The sequence below is a fragment of the Heteronotia binoei genome, chromosome 21, assembly GCF_032191835.1.
Source record: "Heteronotia binoei isolate CCM8104 ecotype False Entrance Well chromosome 21, APGP_CSIRO_Hbin_v1, whole genome shotgun sequence".
Classification (NCBI taxonomy): Eukaryota; Metazoa; Chordata; class Lepidosauria; order Squamata; family Gekkonidae; genus Heteronotia; species Heteronotia binoei.
The window spans coordinates 101,652,253-101,674,650 of record NC_083243.1 but is presented as its reverse complement, the minus strand read 5'-3'; the positions used below and the strand labels follow the sequence as shown (position 1 = coordinate 101,674,650).

The window sequence follows — 22,398 nt, the reverse complement described above, 5'->3', positions numbered from 1 at the left end:
TCCAAAATACGAACTAAGAACGCATGGAAGAGCTGGCTCAGTACAGGACAAAATGTTTTAAGATTGCCCAAGAACAGCTGGGTGCTATGGAGGCCAGATTAACAAAGGCAATGAAAAATTTGATAACTACAAGTGAGAAAAAGTTGACTAAAGAGACTAAAGAAATAACAAATAGATAACTAAGGAACTAACAAAAGAAATAAATTCCAATGCTAAAGCTGTAAAGAAAGAGATCAAGAAATAAATTGAAGATCTGAAGAAGCAGTCACAAGGAAGGAGTCACAAGCAACAACACAGAAGATGCAAGAGGTGGAAAATAGAGTTACAAATCAAGATGTTACAATAAAGAAGATTCAGGAAAAAGTTCTACTACAAGACTGTAAGCTGATGGAGAACTTTGTACGTCTGAGGGGTGTGCCAGAAAACAATCAAGGGGACTTAAAGAAATATATCATGACTATTATTGCTGAATATTTGGGTGAAGATCCAGAGAAGACTGAAGATCAATGTGATTACATGTACAGGGTTAATTCAGAGTTTGCAAAAGGTGTAAATTGCCAAGAGACACAGTAATTAAATTTACCACTAGAGATATAGTGGGAAGGATCTTGAGCCAACAATTTGCAAAAGAATTGGTGGTGGAGGAGAGCAGAGTCAGAATAATGAAGGAATTACCAAGGAAGGTCATCAGGGACAGAAGACAATTTAAACCTTTGACGGATAAATTAAGGGTAAAAGGTACAAGATATAGATGGATTTTACCAGCCGGACTTACTTTTGAGTATAAAGGGCTAAAGTATTCCATAATAGACATTCAAGGCATGGAAGGGTTTTTGGCGGACAGTAAGGATTTTGGGAACACAGCTTAATTGAAGAATCATTATGGATTACAAATTAATTTCTTGGAATGTTAATGGCCTAAATTTGCCGCAGAAACGAAGAGCAACATTTCAATGGATTACTAAACAAAAATGTAATATAATTTGTTTACAAGGAGTACACATTAGACAATCGGATTACAAATTTTTAGGGGAAGAATTTGGTTCATTGGCTAAAGGAAAAAAAAGGGGGGAGTGATTTTTTACATAAAGAAGGAGCTGGAGCCAAAGCTGATTTTTAAAGACAATGAAGGTAGATATTTGGCAGTAGAAGTTTTGCTGTATGGCAAAAAGACTCTGTTGTTGGGACTTTATGCTCCTAATGGGGATAAGAGTGACTTTTTCGATGATATTATGAAACAACTGGATCAAGTAACATATGATCAAATAATGCTTATGGGTGACTTTAATGGAACTATCCAGAACTCCTTAGATAGATCTGGGGGGAAAAATGCAGATGGGAAACTACCTAAAGCATTTTTTGAACTAATCAAACAAGAGAGCTTAGAAGATGTGTGGAGAAAATTCAACCCCAGGGTACGAGACTATACTTTTTTTTCAGACAGACATAATACCTTTTCTAGGATTGATATGTTATGGGCTACAAAAGAGCTGGGGTTGATCACAAAAAAGTAAAGATTCTTCCGAAAATAGGTGCAGACCATAACCCATTGATGTGGTTGGCTAAAGGGAGGAGAAAAGAGAGGAGGTGGTGGATAAATGATGACTTATTACAGAAAGTCGAGGTAGTGGCATCTCTAGAAAAAGAAACTAAACCTTTTTTCCAAATAAATGACAACCAAGAGGTACAATTTCAAACGGTTTGGGATGCCTATAAGGCTGTGATGAGAGGAACATTAATTACATTGAATAATAAGGACAGAAGGGCAAATGAAAAGCAATTGTTGGACTTACAAAAGGAAATAAGTAAAAAAGAAATTAAGAAAGAGACTGGGGGAAAAGAAAATTTTGTGAGAAATTACAATTTTACAGAGTCAGTTAAATCATTTACTGAATAAAGAGGTGGAGTGGAATTTGAAAAGACTCCAACAAAAATCTTTTGAAGGGGCAAACAAACCTGGAAAGTATTTGGCGTGGCAAATGAAGAAAAGAAGGGAAAATAAATACATAAACAAGATTAAAACCTGTGGCAAAGAAATTGTAGACCAGGAGGGCATCAAAAGGGAATTCTACAAGTACTATGCTAACTTATTTAAAGGCCAGCAAGTTGATAAAGAATAGAAGCTTATTTACAAAATGTGAAGGTAAATCCAACAACAGAAATGATGAAAGAAACATTGAATGATCCAATTGAAAAAGGTGAAATAGAAGCTGCAATCAGTTCAATGAAAATAAGAAAAGCACCGGGACCAGATGGCTTTTCAATAAAATTTTGCAAAGTTCTTGTGAATATATTAGTTCCAATGCTCCAAAAATTGATGAATAATATCCGTTTGGATGGGCAAGTGCCAAATACTTGGAAAGAAGCAGTTATTTCATTGTTACCAAAAAAAGACAGATGCTACAAATGTGAAAAATTATAGACCGATTTCATTGCTTAACAATGATTACAAAATCTTTGCAAAAATTTTGGCAGAAGGGCTAAAACAATACCTGCATAGGTTTATCTGTGAGGAGCAAACATGCTTTCTCCCGAATAGGCAAATTAGAGACAATATCAGAATAGTGGTGGACATTGTACAGTATTATGAAAAACATCCGAAAAAAGAAGTGGCACTCTTTTTTGCTGATGCGGAGAAAGCCTTTGACAATCTTAATTGAGACTTTTTGTTTGCTGTGATAGAAAAAGTAGAGTTGGGAAAAGACTTTATAAAAATGGTGAAGGCAATATATACTGAACGGTGAGCTAAGCTATGTGTTAATTCAGATTTAACAGAGCAAATGGTTATCAGCAAAGGTACAAGACAAGGTTGCCCTCTGTCCCCATTGCTATTTATAATGACTCTAGAGATTTTAATGACTCTAGCAAATAACAGAAGATAAGGAAATAGAGGGGCTAAAATTGAAAGGAAGGACTTATAAATATAGAGCCTTTGCAGATGATGTGATGTTTATTACTGAAAATCCAATACAAGTATTACCATTGTTATTGGAAAAAATTAGAGAATATGGTGACCTTACTGGGTTTTACATAAATAAAGAAAAATCACAAATTTTAAGTAAAAATTTATTATTGTGCAAACAGAAAGAACTTCAAAATGCAACTGGATGTGAAGTCACCTCGAAAGTAAGATATTTGGGTGTAGAGATCACGATGAAAAATATAGGTCTGTTTAAAAATAACTATGATAAACTTTGGTGTAAAATTGAAGCCGATATGTTGAAATGGAACAAACTGAACTTGTCTCTTTTGGGCAGGATAGCTGCTGTGAAAATGAATGTCTTACCAAGAATGTTGTTCCTCTTCCAAACAATTTCAATTGTGAAAGATGTTAAACAATTCAATAGATGGCAAAAAAAGATTTTTGAATTTGTATGGGCGGGGAAAAAACCAAGAATCAAAAGGAAAAATACTAATTGATGCGAAAGAACGAGGTTTTCAACTGCTGGATCTTAAATTATATCATGAAGCAGTATGTTTAGTATGGCTCAAGGACTGGATAACCTTATCCAACCAGAAGTTATTGGCGTTAGAAGGTCATGGAAATCTATTTGGTTGGCATGCATATTTGTATTATGGGAAGGAGAAGATGGATGCTTTCTTCTGACATCATTTTATAAGAAGAAGTTTGTTGAATACTTGGAAAAAAATTTTTAAATATGGTGATGAGAGGAAACCACTGTGGATTGTACCAATGGAAGTTATAAAATGGATTTCTGACTCACAGGAAGACAAATGGGTTACATACAAACAATTGCTAAAAATTAAGGGTGGCAAAGTAGGATTAAAAGCGGAGGAAGAACTGCAAGACAAATTTAATTGGTTCCAGATGCTACAAATTAAAAGTTTAGTGGATAAAGATATTAGGATTACAGGTATAAGGCAAGATCAGACAGAAATGGGAAAAGTGCTATTAGGGGAAGATGAAAAATTGATTGCAAAGATGTATAAATTGTTATTGAAATGGTCTACAGAAGATGAAGTAGTAAAATCTCAAATGATTAAATGGGCAATAAATATGAATAAAGAAATTTCAATAGAGACATGGGAACACCTATGGAAGAACTCTATGAAAATATCGACATGTAATAATATAAAAGAAAACTGTTTGAAAATGCAATACAGGTGGTATACGACACCTAAGAAGTTAGCAAAAATGAACAAGCAGGCTTCTGATCGGTGTTGGAAATGTAAAAAGCATGAAGGCTCTTTTTACCATATGTGGTGGGCATGAGAAAAAGCGAGACAATTTTGGCAAATGATTCAACAAGAGATGTCGAAGATTTTGGGATGTGCAGTTAAAAGGGCACCAGATACCTTTCTGGTAGGATTACAAATGGAAAGTTTTCCAAAGCAAGACAGGACTTTGGTGTGGTATATGTTGTCAGCTGCAAGAACATTGTTTGCACAAAGGTGGAAGCAAGCTGAAATACCAGATAAATGGGACTGGATTTTAAAAACTTTACGTTGGAGTGAAATAGATAGACTTACTAGAATCTTGAAAGACATTGATGCAGAAAAATTTAAAGATGAATGGAAGAAGTTTCAGGACTATATTGAAAAGCAATGGAGAGTTAAGAGACATTTGGTGGTTTTTGAAAGTATAACTTGAAATTGGGGAAAATGGGGGAGACATGATTAGAAAGAATTTTATTTATTTATTTTTATTTATTTGGGATTTATATCCCGCCCTTCCCACGAATGGCTCAATATACGATAGCTCCTTTTATTAGCAGTTAGAAAATATAGTGATAATTACAACAAACAGTTATAATTGATGTGATGATAGATTGATGAAAGATAAGTGTAATACTTAAAAAGAATTAAATAGCTATAACTGGTGTGATAATAGATGAAAGATAAGTGTAATACTATGGGTGAACTAAAAGGTTAAGGTGATATGATTTAGTATATTGAGATAAATAAGTTCAGGATGTCCTAACAATGTCCTGAAGGAAAGCTAGAAGTCCGAATTATAAATAGAGATATAGAGATGTTATTAGATTTTATGTAAGTTTTATAGTGCAAGATTCTAAAATGGATGGTACCTTAATTGTTTTTTCTCAATAGCTTGAAGCACCGACAGAGGTCAAAGAAAAGAGGTGAAGGAAGTGAGAAAAATAAAAAGAAAATGTGTAATGTATTGATAAGGATTGAAATATTGCTTTTTTCTTTTCTTTTTTTTCCTTATTTGAAATACATTTCAATATATTGCAAAAATTTAATAAATTTAGTTAAAGGGAATGGAGGCCCAGATAGCAGCCACTGCTAAATCCGCTTCTATTCATCTTAGGCGGGTGAGGCAGTTGGTCCCTTTCCTGGAACGCGGCGACTTAGCAACAGTGATCCATGAGACGGTCACCTTGAGGTTGGACTACTGTATTGCCCTCTACATGGGGCTGCCCCTGTGCTGAACCCGGAAACTGCAGCTAGTGTAGAGTGCAGCGACCAGGCTGTTATTGGGGCTCCCTAGATGGGAGCACATACAGCCGGGGCTGCGGGAACTGCACTGGTTGCCAATAGTGTACTGGATTCGGTACAAGGTGCTGGTTATTACCTTTAAAGTCTTATATGGCCAAGGACCTGCCTACCTTAGGGACCGTTTCTCCTCATATATTCCCCAGAGGGTACTGCGATCTGGTTCTCAGAATCTATTGACAATCCCCAGGCTGAAGGAGGCCAAACTGAAAGTTACTAGAGAAAGGGCCTTCTCGATCTCAGCCCCCCACTGGTGGAATCAATTGGCAGAAGAGGTGCGGGCCTTGCGGAGCCTTGCTCAGTTCCGCAGGGCCTGCAAGACTGCTCTTTTTCAACTGGCCTTTACTGAATGATCTTACAGCATACTGTTGAATGAATACCGTCGCCACGGAAAAACTGTACGATGTATAACATCAAGATTTTAATATTAATCTAATCTTAGAATGCTTTTTAATTACAATGATGATTAATTTTATAAATGTTTGATTTATAATATGTATGTACGTATAATATGTATTGTTTTAATTGTTGAAGCGCCTGTGTTGTGAGCCGCCCTACGCCTGTTTCAGCGGGGAGGGCAGGATACAAATTAAATATTATTATTCTGTAACCTTCTGTCAATTTGGGTGTGCATTCTGGTTTCATGATGGTATTCTATAAATATAAAAACCCCTTTGTCTGCAAAACAGAGCTCTCCCATTGGTTGGGGATGCACTCGATCAACCTTTGGCCCATCAAATCATCAATCAAGACAAGAGTACTTGTGTGCCATTGGTTGAGTCTGCTCCTCTCTCCCGCTCAAGTGGCTGTTGCTAGCCAGCCAAGCTGATTTGTCAGAAAAGGCAACCAACCTTGGTTCTGGCAGTTTCTGACTCCCATTGGCTGAGCTTCCTGTCGCACTGCTTCACAGAGGAGAGAAAGAAAGCTTTTCCTCGATTGGTGGAGGGAGGAGGAGGGAAAGAGCCATAGAGAAAGCCTTATCTTGATTGGCTGAGGGCTCCTTTCCCTCCTCCTCTGGAAGGGAAACAGAGACACTCATTGAGAACTCATTGCCCTGGTCCTATCTAAGGCTACCAGTTCCAGGTTGCTGGGAAATTCCTGGAGATATTGTGGTAGAGTCTAAGGAAATCAGAGTCTGGGAACAGGAAAGGCCTCAGCTGAATATAATGCCATAGACTCCAGGGGGAGAGAGATCTGTTGTCTGGAGATCAGTTGTGATCCCAAGAGATCTTTTGGCTTCACCTGGAGGCTGGCTGTCCTAGGCCTGTGAGCACCCTCTGAGTGCCTTGATGCCACCTGACTGGCATGACTTAACTAGGCCTGGCTGCTTGCTGCTATTCAGCAGCAACCTTCCCGATGACAGCCGGTGTGACTGAGCAGTTTCCAACTCCAGGTTGGAAAATTCCTGGAGATTTGTGAAGAAGACCATAAATTTATACCCCACCCTTTTCTCTGAATCAGAATCTCAGAGTGGCATACAATCTCCTTTATCTTCTTCCCTCACAACAGACACCCTGTGAGGTGGGTGGGACTGAGAGAGCTCTCACAGAAGCTACCCTTTCAAGGACAGCTCTATAAGAGCTATGGCTGACCCAAGGCAATTCTAGCAGCTGCAAGTGGAGGAATGGGGAATCAAACCCCATTCTCCTAGATAAGAGTCCGCACACCATCAAACTGAGGAGTGGAGCCTGGAGAGGGTGGGGTTTGAGGAGGGGTGGGATCTCAGACAGATACAATGCCATAGACTCCACCCCCCAAACCAGGCATTTCCTCCTGGGGAACCACTGTTGCTAAAAACTCCAGGTGAGGGCTGGCAATCACTCAGAATAACAGCTGCTCTGCAAAGGGCAGAGATCAGCTCCCCTTGAGGTATGTGTGTGTGGTGGGAATGTCTTCACTTGGGTGAGTGGGAAGACAGCAAGGTGGGTGAGCACTTGCCCAGAGCCCCTTTCTAGAGCCCTTTGTATTTTTCTTCACAATGGGCCTCTTTCCTGGTTAAGTATAATTGTATTATGCTCCCTCATATGTTGCTTTCCTTTTCCCAAGGGTGGGGTGAAGTTTCCAAGGCTTGCTCCTCTTTAATACTGGCTTTCAGAATGTTTGCACAAATAAAATGAATTGTGTTTATATCAACACAGGAATAATTCTCTGTAAACAAAACGTCATTATTTGAATGTTTTGAATGAACTGGCATTTGGAGAAAAGAGATCATAACTGATGTTTTCCCTTGTTCTTAGAGCTCTGTTGGCTGGTGGTGGTTTTTCTACATGGACCTATCGACAAGGATATGATGTCAGCATTCCTGTTTACAGTCCGTTGTCTTCAGAGGTTCAGTTGCTCAATAAAGGCCCAGGGTAAGCTGAGACCAGGAGAATGTGGGACTGTATTAACTGCATTTTTGAGGTGCTGTGATTGAACAGGGTGGTGACTGGCTTGCTTAGCTTGCAGAGGTCCCAGGGTCAATCCCTGGCATCTTCAGTAAAAGCAGAGCTTTTTTGTAGCAGGAAATCCTTTGCATATTAGTCTATACACCCCTGATGTAGCCAATCCTCCAAAAGTTTACAGGGCTCTTAGTACAGGGCATACTGTAAGCTCCAGGAAGATTGGCTAAATCAGGGGTGTGTGGCCTAATATGCAAAGGAGTTCTACTACAAAAAAAGTCCTGAGTAAAAGTATCTCTGGTAGTGTTTGCTGGGAAAGGTTGCTGAAGAGTACTGATTCAGTACAAAGATATAGTGCCGTAGAACAGCGAGCTGCAAAGAGATTCAAATAACAGAACCTACAAGATAACATTTCTGCTAATACTAGTGCTCTTGCAATTATTGATTTTGCTTATTGACATATTCTCTGGAACCAAGCCAAACCAAGCTATGAAGCTGTTGCATACACCATCAATGCCAAGAGTTGAGTCCCCAGCCCAATTTAAGAGACTCAACAGCCAGAGGTCTAGGTGATCCAGAAATTCTGTTGTTGTTGTTGTTATTATTCTGCCCATTCCCCCATGAGGGCTCAGGGCAGAGTCCATCAAATATGCAATAATAAAACACAGTCAAGAACAGCTAAAATCATAATAAAATCAGTTACAGCACTGAGCTCAGAATCTAATCAGCACTTTACATACCATATATTATGATGTTACATAACCCACTGGCCCCCGTCAGTAACAGACAGTCTGAATAATGATGAAATAGCAACTGTATATTAATAGCATAATTTTTTCGGCACTGATGATGGTACAACATGATTGTACATCAGGGGAGGCAAACCGATATAACAAATGGATGCCCATTGCCTCATCCAAAAGCCTGGCAGAACAGCTCCATTTTACAGGCTCTACAAAAGACTAACAAGCCAGGTAGGGCTTGGATTTCCATAGGGAGCTGATTCCACCAGGTTGGGGCCAGGACCAAAAAAAAGCCCTGGCCCTGGTAGAGGTAAGATGGGCATCTCTTGGGCTAGGGACGGTCAAAAGATCTTAAGTTGGCGTTTCTGGGATGTCTTAACTGTGGTGTGCCTCAGGGGGCGGTGCTCTCCCCGATGCTGTTTAACATCTCTATGCGCCCCCTTGCCCAGATTGCCAGGAGGTATGGGTTGGGTTGCCGAGCTCCATCTACTGATGGACGGCGCTGAAGGGTGGCTTAAGCTGAGTTGACTGAAGCTGAATCCAACAAAGACAGAGGTCCTTTGCCTGAGTTGCAGCGACCTGGGAAGGGGAATTCTCCCTACCACTTGTAGTGGCACCCAAGGTCAGAAGCTTGGGGGTGCTCTGGAGCCTTCTTTGACAATGGAAGCCCAAATAGCAGCCACTGCCAAATCCGCCTTTTTCCACCTTAGGCAAGCAAGGCAGTTGGTCCCTTTCCTTGACCGTGGCGACCTGGCAACTGTGATCCACGCTATGGTCACCTCAAGATTGGGCTACTGTAATGTCCTCTACATGGGGCTGCCCTTGTCTCAAATCTGGAGACTGCAGCTGGTGCAAAATGCAGCTGCTAGGCTGTTATTGAGACTCCCCATGCAGGAGCACATACAGCCTGGGCTGTGGGAACTGCACTGGCTGCCGATAGTGTACCGGATTTGCTACAAGATGCTGGTTATTATCTTTTAAGCCCTATATGGACCTATCTACCTTAGGGACTGTCTCTTCTCATATGTTTCCCAGAGGGTACTTAGATCAGGGACACGGAACCTGTTATCGATCCCTGGGCTGAGGGAGGCAAGACTGAAGATCACTCGGGAGAGAGCCTTCTCTATAGTGGTCCCCTATTGGTGGAACCAACTGCCAGAAGAAGTAAGAGCTTTGCGGGACCTTGTTCAGTTCCGCAAGGCTTGCAAGACAGCTTTATTTCAACTTGCTTTTAATGGATAGCAACGTATGAGGGTACTCAAGAAGACTGAAACTACTGGAATGTATTATTTCATTAGCACCAAACTGTTTTTAAAATGTTTTAATTGTTTTATTGTAAGATTTTAATTAGTTAATGTTTAACCTGCGAATGTTTTTACTGTTGTGAGGCACCCTGAGCCTGCTTCAGTAGGGAGGGCAGGATATAAATCCAATAAAATAAAATAAAATAAATGGGAAGGCAAGAAAGATCTACTCTGTTCATTGTTTATATGTAGAATATATTTCAGATTATTTTAATGAAATTATTGAGAACAGTATTCTTTAAAGTTGTAGTTATGCTCTTAGTTGTGCCTCCCACACACTCGAAGACATGGATAGTATAAAAGTTATTGAGCTCAACTCCTTATGTGGAGGACCCAAAGTATAGGGTTGGAGCACATGCTTTTCATGCAGGTTCAGTCTTGCACAGCTCCAGAGGTAGTAGGACAGGGAAAGATATCTGCTTGGGCCTTTGTGGAACTATATCCCGTCTTGAGTAGAGACTACTGGGCAAAGTGAGCCAGCAGACTGTCTTGGTGTAAGTCATCTTCATACACTGAAGAGCTGGACTATCTACCCACAGATCTCTCCTTGCCCCTAAATAAGGTGAGCAGCTGAACTCTGTAAGACACCCATATGACTCTTCAGAATACTGCTGTGTAATTTAAGCTGCAGCATTACTTTTGAAGATTTGAAAACCTGAATTTAGAGGCTGAATTTTCCTATTACATGCTATTTACATACATCATTTAACATTCTTGTCACCAATCTTTGCTTATATTTTGGTACAGAGTTTGCTTTTTCTGTACTAAAAGCAACATTGTGTTGCTCAGGAATGTAGGATTTGTGGGAGTTTACTGTGTATCTGCTACGTTAGTCCAGATCTTAAATCTGTACCATTTTACATTCTGAGCCATTGCCTACCAGCTATGTGTGGCTCTGCTCACTGTGCCAGATTCCTCATCTGATGAAGTGTGCTTAGAGCGCACAAAAGCTTACGTTCTGAATAAAACTAAGTTGGTCTTAAAGGTGCTATTGACTCCTATTTTATTCCAGAATTGTTTATCAAAAAGGAACATAACTTATGCTGTCTCTCCTGCTACATAATTTTTTTATGCTGAACACTCTGAACAAGCTGTCACTTAACCCGGTGAGGCAGTCATGTAGGAGTTTAGCTTTAAACAGAAATCCTTTTCAGTAAAATGCAGGGATTATTTGTAAAATGTGTGTCATTCCAGTAATTTCCAATCCCAGTTTTAAAGATTGTCTTTTCAATATTTACCAGGAAGTGTAACAATTTATTTCAGTGGCACTTACATCAAGTAAGGATGTGTAACATTGCATCCATGTTTACACATACTTGGCAGCAAACCCCATTGAATTCGGTGCATTTGACTCCTGGCTACACATGTGAAGTATCTTGTTTGTCTTACCCATATCTATTTAGGATTCAAGCACATTAATCTTTGGGGTACCCACTGTGTAGACTGCTCTGTTTCTCATTTACCTGCTAGTAACTACTGCTAGTTGGTCATACAGCTCGTTTCTGCAGGTATTTTGTACTGCTTATGATACATAATCACTATCATCACATTGCTAACATCCCAAAACATTGAGGAATGGGAAAAAATGTGTAGTTCGGCGTTTTTGAGTTTAGCAAACACTAGGTCTGCAGTAGCCTTAAGCGGAAGCAGATTGATGTTATTTAGTGAGGCCTTTGTTGGATTTGTCAGTTTATCACTGTGATACTTTTCAGTCCTCGCAGGTACTTTCTCCTGTCCTCTCAAATGGCTCTTCATCCTGAATATTGTTCTGAATTGGAGGCTCTTCAGTCTGAGAATATGGAATCTGTGTTGATCCTGGATAAATGTACCAACCTCTCAGATGGAATCCCTTTCATTCGTAAACGTTGCTACAAGAATCAGGTTTTTGATTATCCTCAGGTACTTCAGGTAAGTTGTCTAGCGTTTTGTATCCACACCAAAAAAAGTTCAATGTATATGTTATACAATATACATTATGTCATAAGTTGTATTCTACAGTTTGTACACACTGTAATTTGAGAACTATATTTGCTGTCAATGCCAGGATGCTTTTTGGTGCCCTGCCATGTGTTACTACCTAACTTGCAAAGCAAATACATAATATCTCACGTTTGAAATATGTGTGTTTCTGGAAAGCAGAATCCCTGCCCCGCCCCCACAAAAAAAGAACTCAGGACACTGAGGAAGTTTCCTTACTGCATCTTCACACCAACCCAGTTGGGTAGGATTCATAGCAAAAGCATGGCTTTCCCAAAGCAGTCTTCATGACAGAGTGAGAATTTAAATCTAGATATCCCATACGCAAGCCAACAGTAGTGGCTACTATGTTACTCTGACTTTCATGACTCAAGGCTAATGGCTAAAACAGATTGGCTTACTGAAACATTCTCAAAGAATGTTTCCATGAGCCAGTGTCTCCCAATGTCATTACTATAACTATCAGACATCCAGTGTTTGATCTGTAGATGGGGAGAATTTCATATAGCTTCTCTCCTGGACTTGGTCTTTAGCCTTATGTGCAGATTAATAGGGGGGAAAAGAGCATCTCATCACTTTCCAGCCAAAGAGCTGGCTGGGATTTTAGCAAGCAGGTAATGGGCAAGGTTTTTTTAGGTGAAAAAAACTAGCAGGAAGTTTGACAGCCTAGGGAAGTAACTTATTTATTTTTTCTTTATTTATATTCCACCCATTCCCCCATTGGGGGCCCAGAGCAGAGTACAGCAGATAGAAATAAAATCACACTAAAATCATAATAAAACCAATTACAACATTCATCAAAGTGCAGCAAGATGACATGACAGCAAGGTGGTATACCACAAAATAGTACCACAGTATAGCATCACAGTAGTTATGTTAGGTAAGCTTTGATGGAAGGCCATGTATGAATCAGGACCAGGAGTTTGCACTAAGGTGAGGAAAGAGGTATGAGACACAACAGATTAGTCCTAGTGGGAACTTGTAATAAAAGTCAGAAGCTTTATCTTCAAAATAAAGGATACTTATTGATGTTTTAGCCTCACTAAGTATATTTGCATAGTTTTAGCCACCAGTTTGGATCCACCAAAAGATTTCCAAATGATCTAGAGCCTTTGTGCAAGCAAATATGTGGATAAAAACACTCTGAGCCTGCTTCAGCAGGGGGGGCGGGATATAATTCTAATAAATAAAATAAAATCACTCATGTTAGGCCCTTAAAGTAAGTTAAACAGAATGTTTCCCAAAGTGTTTCTTCATTTGTGCAAGACATGGAAGCAACTTCTGTTCTTTATAAGACACAGGGTGGAAAGTGCTAGGTTTTGTGCTGTCTATGTTCCTGTACATTGCTGGATTTACATCATTGTTTTTGTCTTTTCTGATCGATTGGATCTGGACATTTTTAATGTACTCCTATTCTGAAGGTAATAGTCATTTCATACAGAATAAGTTTCAGAGGGTAGCCATGTTGACCTTCAATAGAGCAGCTAGGTTCAGTAGTACCTGAGTTCAGTAGTACCTTAGAGACCAACAAGATTTTCAGAGTAGAGCTTTCCGGAGTCTGTGCTTTCTTTGTCAGATACCATCTGATGAGGGGAGCTTTGACTTTTGAAAGCTTATACCCTGAAAATCTTCTTGGTCTTTCAGGTGCTGCTGGACAAGAACCTGCATAAAATGGAAGAGCTCAGAATTAAGCAACAGAGGTAGACCCAAAGTAAGCACACAGTTTCATAACATGTTTTAAATTTATGTATATGTCAACTGATTCTTTCTAAATGCAGCCTTGGGATAGAGCTGTAGATGATTTTCAGCTGCAGGCAAAATACATGTTTTTACCCACCTCTCCATCTCTTCCATAGAATTAATTTCTGTGCTGCCCAAAGGCAGTTCAGATCTATGTATGTAGAGCAATAAGCCCAGGAGCATCTCTTAAATCCAAACTACATTTTATTTACCTATATTGAACAATATGTGCTGCATTTGTTCCCTCTGATTGTAGAAATCTGTGGAGCTCAACCTGGTTTTTAGACAATTTACACAGTAACCAGTTTTATTGGAGATAAGGTCTGTCCATTCAAATATTTTGTCCACCCTCTCTTCTTCGATGGTGCTGCTCTGTCAAAAATTTGGAGAAGCAGAAACTGCTGCAATTCATATTTTACTGGAATTAGCTCTGTGTATCTTTTTTTGTACCAATATCATCATACATTGTTGGGCTTTTTATTTGTTACCCTCTTTTCTGCTTTGTTCCTGTATTTATTCCTGCAAAAAATGTCTGAAGTTGGGCATGGTGCTTATGGGTTGTACAAATGTGAATTGGACAGTTTAACCTTGAAGAATGCATAGTTGCAGACAAATATTTAATTTGCTGGAAAGGCAAGACAAATGAAGTTGTTAAGCTAGATTCCATGCCTGTATATCTTGGGAGAGGATGATGATGATTATGCTTGATCAGCTTCAGAGACCTTTCCTTCAGGCAGCTGAATATTAAACCTGTCTCTTGGTGTTCTCCAAGGCACAAAGCAGAGGTGCAATATGGATCAATAAGAATAGAGGATTCTACTTGTAATTGCTGCTCTTCATCTCTGGCTGTCAGCTAACAGTCTCTGAAATTCTACAAAGGAGGCTAAAGCAGCAGAATTGCAAAGAAATATGCTATTATGCAAATATCCAATTTGTTTTACAAGGAAGATATTTAAAATTCCATGCTGAGGTTTGAAGGGAAGGGCTTTCCTGAGTCCAAATGTTCTGCCAGATGATTCCTCTTTTCCTTTTGTTTCATTATCTTGTGCAGATTGAATTGTCTGAGAATAGCAGGTGAACTTGTTTTTTTTTTAAAGAGAATTGTTACATGCAGAGACAGTAGAAATAATTTCCCTCAAAAAACCCTATTTTCCTTTTTGGAGTGTCTGGCTGATAACAGTGATGATATGAGTAGAAGTATTTATAGTAACTTTTGTCTAGACAGGAAAGATGGTTGGGCAGATGAGCATATGCATCCACATCTGGACTACTTTACTTTTCCTAAATCCCTCTTTCCTTCCTTACCCCTAGGAAAACTATCTGGATTTTCCACCTGTTTCTAAATCTGTCAGGGAATGTTCATGGGTTTTGTTTTGTTTTTTTGCTGTTTCAGTTTTATTTTTTAAAATGTATGCAGTAATTTAAAATGATACTGTGCTTGCAGGGATTCTGATGGACTGCATTGGTGGGATGCAGTGATCATTCTGTCCTATAGGTACTCTCTTAATAGAGGCTGGGAATATTACATTGTGGGGTACCATTCAACTGGGGGAAAGTCTACCTTGTTCCTGATACTGGACTTGTACATATTGGTGGCAAAGGGAAGGATTATAATTGTATAATTGAAAGCACTTGTGTTAACTTAAAGTTGTCTATGGCTTGATCTACTGCTAGCCTTCAGTATGGATCATTCTACAGATTAATTTATCCCGCAGAAGTGAATGGGCACCAGCCACTCCTATGAAAACAGAAAGGGAAAACAGTGGCCCCAGGTCTCTCCCTGCTGGCATAAGGACCCCATCAGCCAAGGTGGCATGAAGCTCTTTGTTCTTGCCAGCCCAGTTGATCCTTTCCTTGGTATAGCTAATCCAATTAAAAGAAAAATCAGCTTTTGTTTGGGCTCAGCTATAGTGGTAGCCAAATCAGATCCTTTCATCTGTATTCAGTTGAATTAATACTGAATAAATGCCAATAAGGTATTTATTGGGTAATTTTTTGGCTCAGTCTATGCCAAGTGCACACCCCTAGATACTGGCTGGATATTAGGATTTTTTAGTTAGGATTTTTAAACACTGAGAGTAGTTCAGCAGTCAAATTGGCTGTCTATTCAATTTATGAATTGCCTTTTCTCTACAATGTATGGTGCAATGTGATTTACAACCAACAAAAACAAGTTAAAAACAGAGACCAAAAGAACAGCTTTAAAATGATGTCAGATATTTCTTTACTACTCCACTCTGGACTGGGCGATAGACTCACAGGCAGGTGAGGAGTGGGCCAAAGCAAAGATTGAGGAGAAAAAAAGAGAAGGGGAAGGTACTGGCTATGATGCAGCCATCACTGTCCTCAACCAAAGGCCTGGTGGAACATCTCTGCTTTACAGGCCCTGTGGAATTGCATGAAGTTCTGCATGGCCCTGGTGGAATTTGACAGAGAGTCCCACCATGTTGGAGCCAGGGACCACCAGAAGATTGTTCTCAGCAGAACATAATGCTCTCCCAGGGACATATCTAGGGAGGGAGGTGGTGAGCTCCCCCTCACTGGCAGTATTCAAGCAGCAACTGGACAAACACTTGTCAGGGATGCTTTAGGCTAATCTGCATTGAGTAGGAGGTTGGACTAGATGACCCTTATGAAGTCTATGATTTATTTATGTATTTTGTTCAATTTATTACTTGTCCTTTCATTCTACTGTAGGGATCAGGGTGCTGGATTTGCATTTGCCACATACCCTTGACATATCCAGAAGGTGTACTAAATTATCATCTCAGCATCTACCTTAAAATGCTTCTTGAATTATAATTGTCATAATAAAACCTTATTCGATCATACTTTTTAAATTCAAGAGTGGGGCTGGATCAACATATGGAGCAGAGGTCTATCAGTGACTATTAGGCACAGTGTATTGTTGGAACTCTCTGTCTGGGGCAAGTAATGCTCTGTATTCTTGGTACTTGGGAGGGGCAACAGGGTGAGGGCTTCTGGTGTCTTGGCCCCACTGATGGACCTCCTGATGGCACCTGGGTTTGTTTGTTTTTTTGCCACTGTGTGACACAGAGTATTGGACTGGATGGGCCATTGTCCTGATCCAATATGGCTTCTCTTATGTTCTTATGTACTTTCTCCTATGTGGCCACAGTGGCATGATGAAGATTTCTGTCTATCTGCTTTATATGTTTTGGTTATTTTACCATTTTTTGTGGGGAAAGATATTAGAAAGTTTGTCAAATCTTAGAGTTCAGCAAAAATTTTCACAGGAGGTTTGAACAATGGAGCCCAGAAGCAAGTATTGTGGGGGCGGGGGCGGGATAAGAAAGAGCACAATAAAATTTAGAGGTTCTGGAGCTCCGCTCCTGTGAGCTCCTGCCCAAAATGCTTAAAAGTAAGTGTATTCATAATAAAGCAGAGTGGTAAAGCTGCAGTACTGCAGTCAGAGCCCTCTGCTCACGACCTGAGTTCGATCCCAGTGGAAGCTGGGTTCAGGTAGCTGGCTCCAGGTCAACTCAGCCTTCCATCCTTCCGAGGTCAGTAAAATTGAGTACCCAGCTTGCTGGGGGAAAGTGGAGATGACTGGGGAAGGCAATGGCAAACTACCCCATAAAAAGTCTGCCGTGAAAACGTTGTGAAAGCAATGTCACTCCAGAGTTGAAAATGACTGGTGCTTGCCCAGGGGACTACCTTTACCTTTAATAAAGCTAATAGTAACAGACGTAGTTAAAAAGATGGCAGATAGCAATACACATTAATTGTATCTATTTATTTTGTTGTATTGGACTTTTATTCTGCCCTTCTCCACACAAGCAGGCTCAGGGCAGATCACAACAAAAAGAGGGTCAATGACCTATTGCAATACAATTTATATTAAATAAAACAATTAAAACAATAAATTAATACAGGTGGCAGTGTCTTATATAAAAACCTCTTAAGACATAGATGGAATCAGGTGGACACTGGGAACCACAGCACTACAATATCTAAACTGGGGAGAAGCAGGAGAAAGAGGGAACAGAAGGGCCAATCAGATGATGCTGTTGTTCTCATCCATCAGAAGCTTCAACTGTAGGTCTGGTGGAAAATCTTTGTTTTACTGGTCCTGCAGAACTGTTTCAGGTCCTGCAGAGTGCAGATCTCAGCTTTCCACTGGGCAGGGGCTGAGAAAGCTCTGGTTCTGGCCATAGTTAGTTGAATGTTTCTCAGTCCAGGAATCATCAGTAGGTTTTTGCCCAGCGAGAGTAATGTTCTTGGTAGGGCTACCAGGAGAGGTGGTCCTGAAGATATGCTGGTCCCAGATCGTGTAGGACTTTAAAGGTTAAAATTATCACCATGAACCTGATCCAATATTCAATCTGGAACCAGTGCAGCTGGCAGAGCACTGGTTCAATATGAGCTCTTGTTGGAGTTCCAGTAAGTGCTTGCATTGCTGAGTTCTGAACCATTTGAAGCTTCCCAACTCTCGACCATTGATGCTGATGTTAAAGGCACACCATCAAGAGTTGGGAGTTGTCACCCTAACCCCATGTCTCCCTGGCTCAGCCACTGTTCCTCCATCTTCGATGGCTTTAATTTAATTTGATTCTATAGATGTGTCATTTCAATTTAAATATTTGCTTTGGGAAGCATTAGTATAACACCACTGTTCACATAGTAAGCCTATTCACTATTTAAAGTGTCTATTTGTCCTTATCCTACCCTGCTGTGGAGTCTCAGCAAGGAATGTAAGGAGGCTGATAGAATTTTTGGGGAAATCTTATTGTGATAGTGTCAGAGAACTTCTGGACTACAGCCACTGAAATGCGGAGGAAGCACTGTGTGTATTATTTTTAATAATTTCAAAATCTAGCCTGTGAGTCAGAATAGTTCTGTAAGGCATGAATAATCTGTATATGGTTTTTAAAGATGATAATGAAAGTTGCTTCCAGCCAGAGATAGAACTTTTTTGGTACTGGCACCTTGTCTATGGAATGTTTGTGCCCTTGAGTCTTGCCTGATTAAAACATTTCAGTGTATTCAGACTTTTAATGAAGGGGTTGATCTTTTAACACTGTGAGTTGAAAACAGTTAAAGTCAATGATATATGTTTTTATGTTCAGGCTTGGTTTTTAATACAGAGTTGCAGTTAATACCAGGCAGGTTCTGTGAAGAGGTGGCATAATAGTTTGTAAATAAATAGTGATGATAATGACAGATGAACTATCCCCAGTGCATGTCGCCTGAATAAGGAAGGGAGTTGTGTATGTTACAGAGATAAATTTCCTCACTTTGACTACCTTTGATGCCATTTCTTAACAGGAAGCTACATTTTGTATGGTTTTGCGTGGTGCCCGCTTGGGACAAGCTGTGCTAAGTGATGTTCTTCAGGCTGGATGCATCCCTGTTGTCATAGCTGACTCTTATATTCTCCCTTTCTCTGAAGTTCTGGACTGGAAAAGGTATGTTTTCTATAGTTTTTCAGTGTGTTGTTTGTATCCTGTGTGGGTGTGCAAGGTTGTCATTGAGTGAACCACTAAGACTACTTAGAGTGAACCACTGAGGAACTGCTCTGTCAGGAAGTTCTTCCTGATGCTTAGCTGAAAACTCTTTTGATTTAATTTCAACCCACTGGTTCTGGTCTGATCTTCTGGAGCAGCAGAAAACAACTCCACACTGTCCTCTATATGACAGCCCTTCAAGTACTTGAAGATGGATATTATATCACCGTTGTCTCCTCTTCAGGCTAAACATCCCCAGCTCCTTGAACCTTTCCTCATAGGACTTGCTCTCGAGACCCCTCACCATCTTTGTTGCCCTCCTCTGGACACATTCTAGCTTATTTATATTCTTCTTAAATGTGGTGCCCAAAACTGAAAACAATAGGTGAGATCTAACCAGAGCAGGGTAAAGTGATACCATCACTTTGTGTGACTTGGACACTATACAGCCCAAAATTGCATTTGCCTTTTTAGCTACCACATCACACTGCTGACTCATGTTACAGTGTATGGTCCACTAAGACCCCTAGCTCCTTTTCACACATACGATACTACTATCAAGACAAGTCTCCCCTATTCTAAATTATGCATTGGATTTCTCCTACCTAAATGCAGAACTTTACATTTATCCCTGTTAAAATTCATTTTATTGGTTTTAACACAGTTTTCCAGCCCATCAAGATCATTCTGTATTCTGACTCTGTCTTCTACTGTATTTGCTACCCCCCCCCCAATCATCTGCAAATTTAATAAGCATTCCCTCTATTCCTTCATCCAAATCATTTATGAAGATATTAAACAAAACAGGTCCCATGACAGATCCTTGAAGCATTGCACTTGTCCCTCCTCTCCAAAAGGATGAGGAATCATTCACAAGCAACATCAGGGTGCCATCTGTCAACCAGTTACAGATCCACCAAACAGTAATAGGCTCCAAACCACATTTTACCAACTTGTCGACAAGAATATAATGTGGAACCCTTCTCAAAAGCCTTACTGAAATAAAGATAAACTATGTCGTCAGCATTCCCCAGACCCAGCAAGGTAAGTTACTTTTTCAAAAAAGAAAAAAGAGAGAGAGGTAGACATGACTTGTTCTTGTGAAACCCATTCTGGCTCTTAGTAATCACAGCCATCCTTTCTAGATGCTCAAGAACTGACTGTCTGATTTATTCTAAAACTTTTCCAAAAATACACTTCAAGGTTGGTAATTGCAAAGATCCTCCCTTTTCCCCTTCTTGAAGATGGGAACAACATTTGCCCACCTCCAATCTTCTGTCACCTCACCTGTTCTCCAAGAATTCTCAAAAATTATGACCAGAGGCTCAGAAATTATGTCCACAAGTTCTTTTAGTACTCGGGCATCCCAATCCAGACATACGTGGTGGCCGGCCGTGGCATAGCTGCCACGCCGCTAGTAGACTTCCTGAGGACTTCGGCATGCTGGAACATGGGGAGGGGAGAGGCGTAGCTTGCCGTGAGGGAGATGGTCGCCATTGCAACGCCGCTGGCGTAGGCACACAAGGGAGGCGGAGACAACCGGAGGGGAGGGCCAGCCCCCCCCTTGACCAGTTCTGGCACATGTGCCATGGCTCCTGACAGTCAGGGATGGGGAGAGGCGGCCCCAGAGAGACTGATAGCCATCCCCAACTCACACCCAAACAGAGAATGGAGCCAATGATGGGCAGTCCATCAAAGGCAAAGGAGAGACCCCACCAACACAGGGAGGGAACAGGAGTGAGAATGGGCATGCGCACACGAGAAGCCTGGCTTGGTGGCGAGGCAGGGGTGGGGGTGAGACAGGCCTGCACGGGACCACGGAGAAGCTGTCAATCCCCTCACATCCTCCCGCTGTCAGAGACTCTGCCAATTGCAGGCAGGCAAGCAGGAAGTATCAAGTGCAGGACTTCACTGTCATAGACAGCGGCTGGAATGTGTGTCTGGGAGTGAGCAGCCCAGCAGCAGACACCCCCCCACCCATAGACCCCCTGTGCTGCCCTGACACCCCCTGCCATGTGCACGGAACATCTCCCCAGGGGGCCACAGAACTCAGAGTGCGAGTGCATCAGCCGCAGAACTCTGAGTCCACTTCATCAGCCCCCCCTTAGTGCCCTGTGCACAACAGCCCTGTGGGGTCGGGTAGGCTGTCAGCCCGGGCAGGCTAAGGGGCAGCACTCCCTTCCCCTGTCCAGCCACGTGGGGGGCAGCATGGCGGCTCATAGACCGTTCCCCCCCAAAAAAACAAAGTCTGCCCACCCTCCCAGGCATTCCCTTGGAGAGGCTACTGACAGAGGGAGGAGGGCAGACCAAAGGAAGGGAGCAGGTGGCAGCACAGGGGAGCGGGGTCAGCAAATGCCCCCTGCCACTGTCTGGTTCAAGTGCCAGAGAAGTTCACACACCAAGCGATCAAGAGCGAGAGGAGGGGGAGGTCGGGGGGGGGGGGGGACAGTGGAACTTAGCCAGCCACGGGCAACAGTCCTCGCATGCAGAGCCTCCAGGAGCCCGAAACCTGTGGAGACCTGAAAACAAGAGCAGTTAGCCCCAGGAGAGAGACCTCTCTTTCCTCCTCGCAAGTCAAAGATACTGTCAAAGCAACCGCATGGTGCAAAACCTGTCACCAACGTGCCTACCTGTCCATCACTCTAAGTCTGTATGGCCGGGAGCTCGCGTACCTGTCCTTAACAACTGAGTTGTGCGAGGCAGAGCGAAAGTATTTCGGGGGGGGGGGCGGGGAGGGGGCTCACCAGGCCAAGGCGCGAGGGGATTGGTGAGGCAATCACGCCACTCCCTAAGGGGTTTGTGAGCTTCCGCAGTGGCGGAGGCAACCTTTGTTTTTGGTTTCAACGAGTGCCTATGGGACACGCCACTATTTTTGCCGGCGTGACGTTGCGCCTCTTGGGGAGGGCGTGTCGTGGGCCAAACTGCTCAGGAAGCAGCCTAAGCCTGGCCACCACCCCGACTCCACCCCCTCCTCTGCCTGAACGCCACGCTCCGCCTCACTTCTGCCTACGCTCGGGCGCAGCCCTCAGGCGCCACTGCCTTCAGGAGGAGCGGCGCTCAGGCGGCCCCCCCGCCCACGTAACTCCCCTCTACTGTGGCAGCGCTAGTCGTACATTGGCGCACACCCTTCCTGCGCCCACGTAGTGGCTCGTCCGCTCCCAAAAGACTTTCCGCCCCCCCCCCTCTGGATTGTGCTGTAAATGCAGTTAATTTGGCCTTGAGGACTTAGTTTCATTTAAAGAAACTAGGTGTTTATGTAGTGCCCCTAAGCCCATCCTAGGCTGCAACTCCCTTCCCTCATCATGCG

General features: G+C 41.8%; 1 protein-coding gene across 1 annotated transcript in view; it reads left to right on the top strand.

Annotated features, from left to right (window-relative positions):
* EXT2 (exostosin glycosyltransferase 2) overlaps positions 1–22,398 on the top strand; it is a 164,340-nt gene that overhangs the window by 38,523 nt on the left and 103,419 nt on the right. The window contains exons 4-6 of the mRNA XM_060261890.1: positions 7,716–7,832; positions 11,619–11,814; positions 18,913–19,052. Of these exons, the coding sequence (XP_060117873.1) occupies positions 7,716–7,832; positions 11,619–11,814; positions 18,913–19,052 (453 nt within the window). The remainder of the gene's footprint in view (positions 1–7,715; positions 7,833–11,618; positions 11,815–18,912; positions 19,053–22,398) is intronic.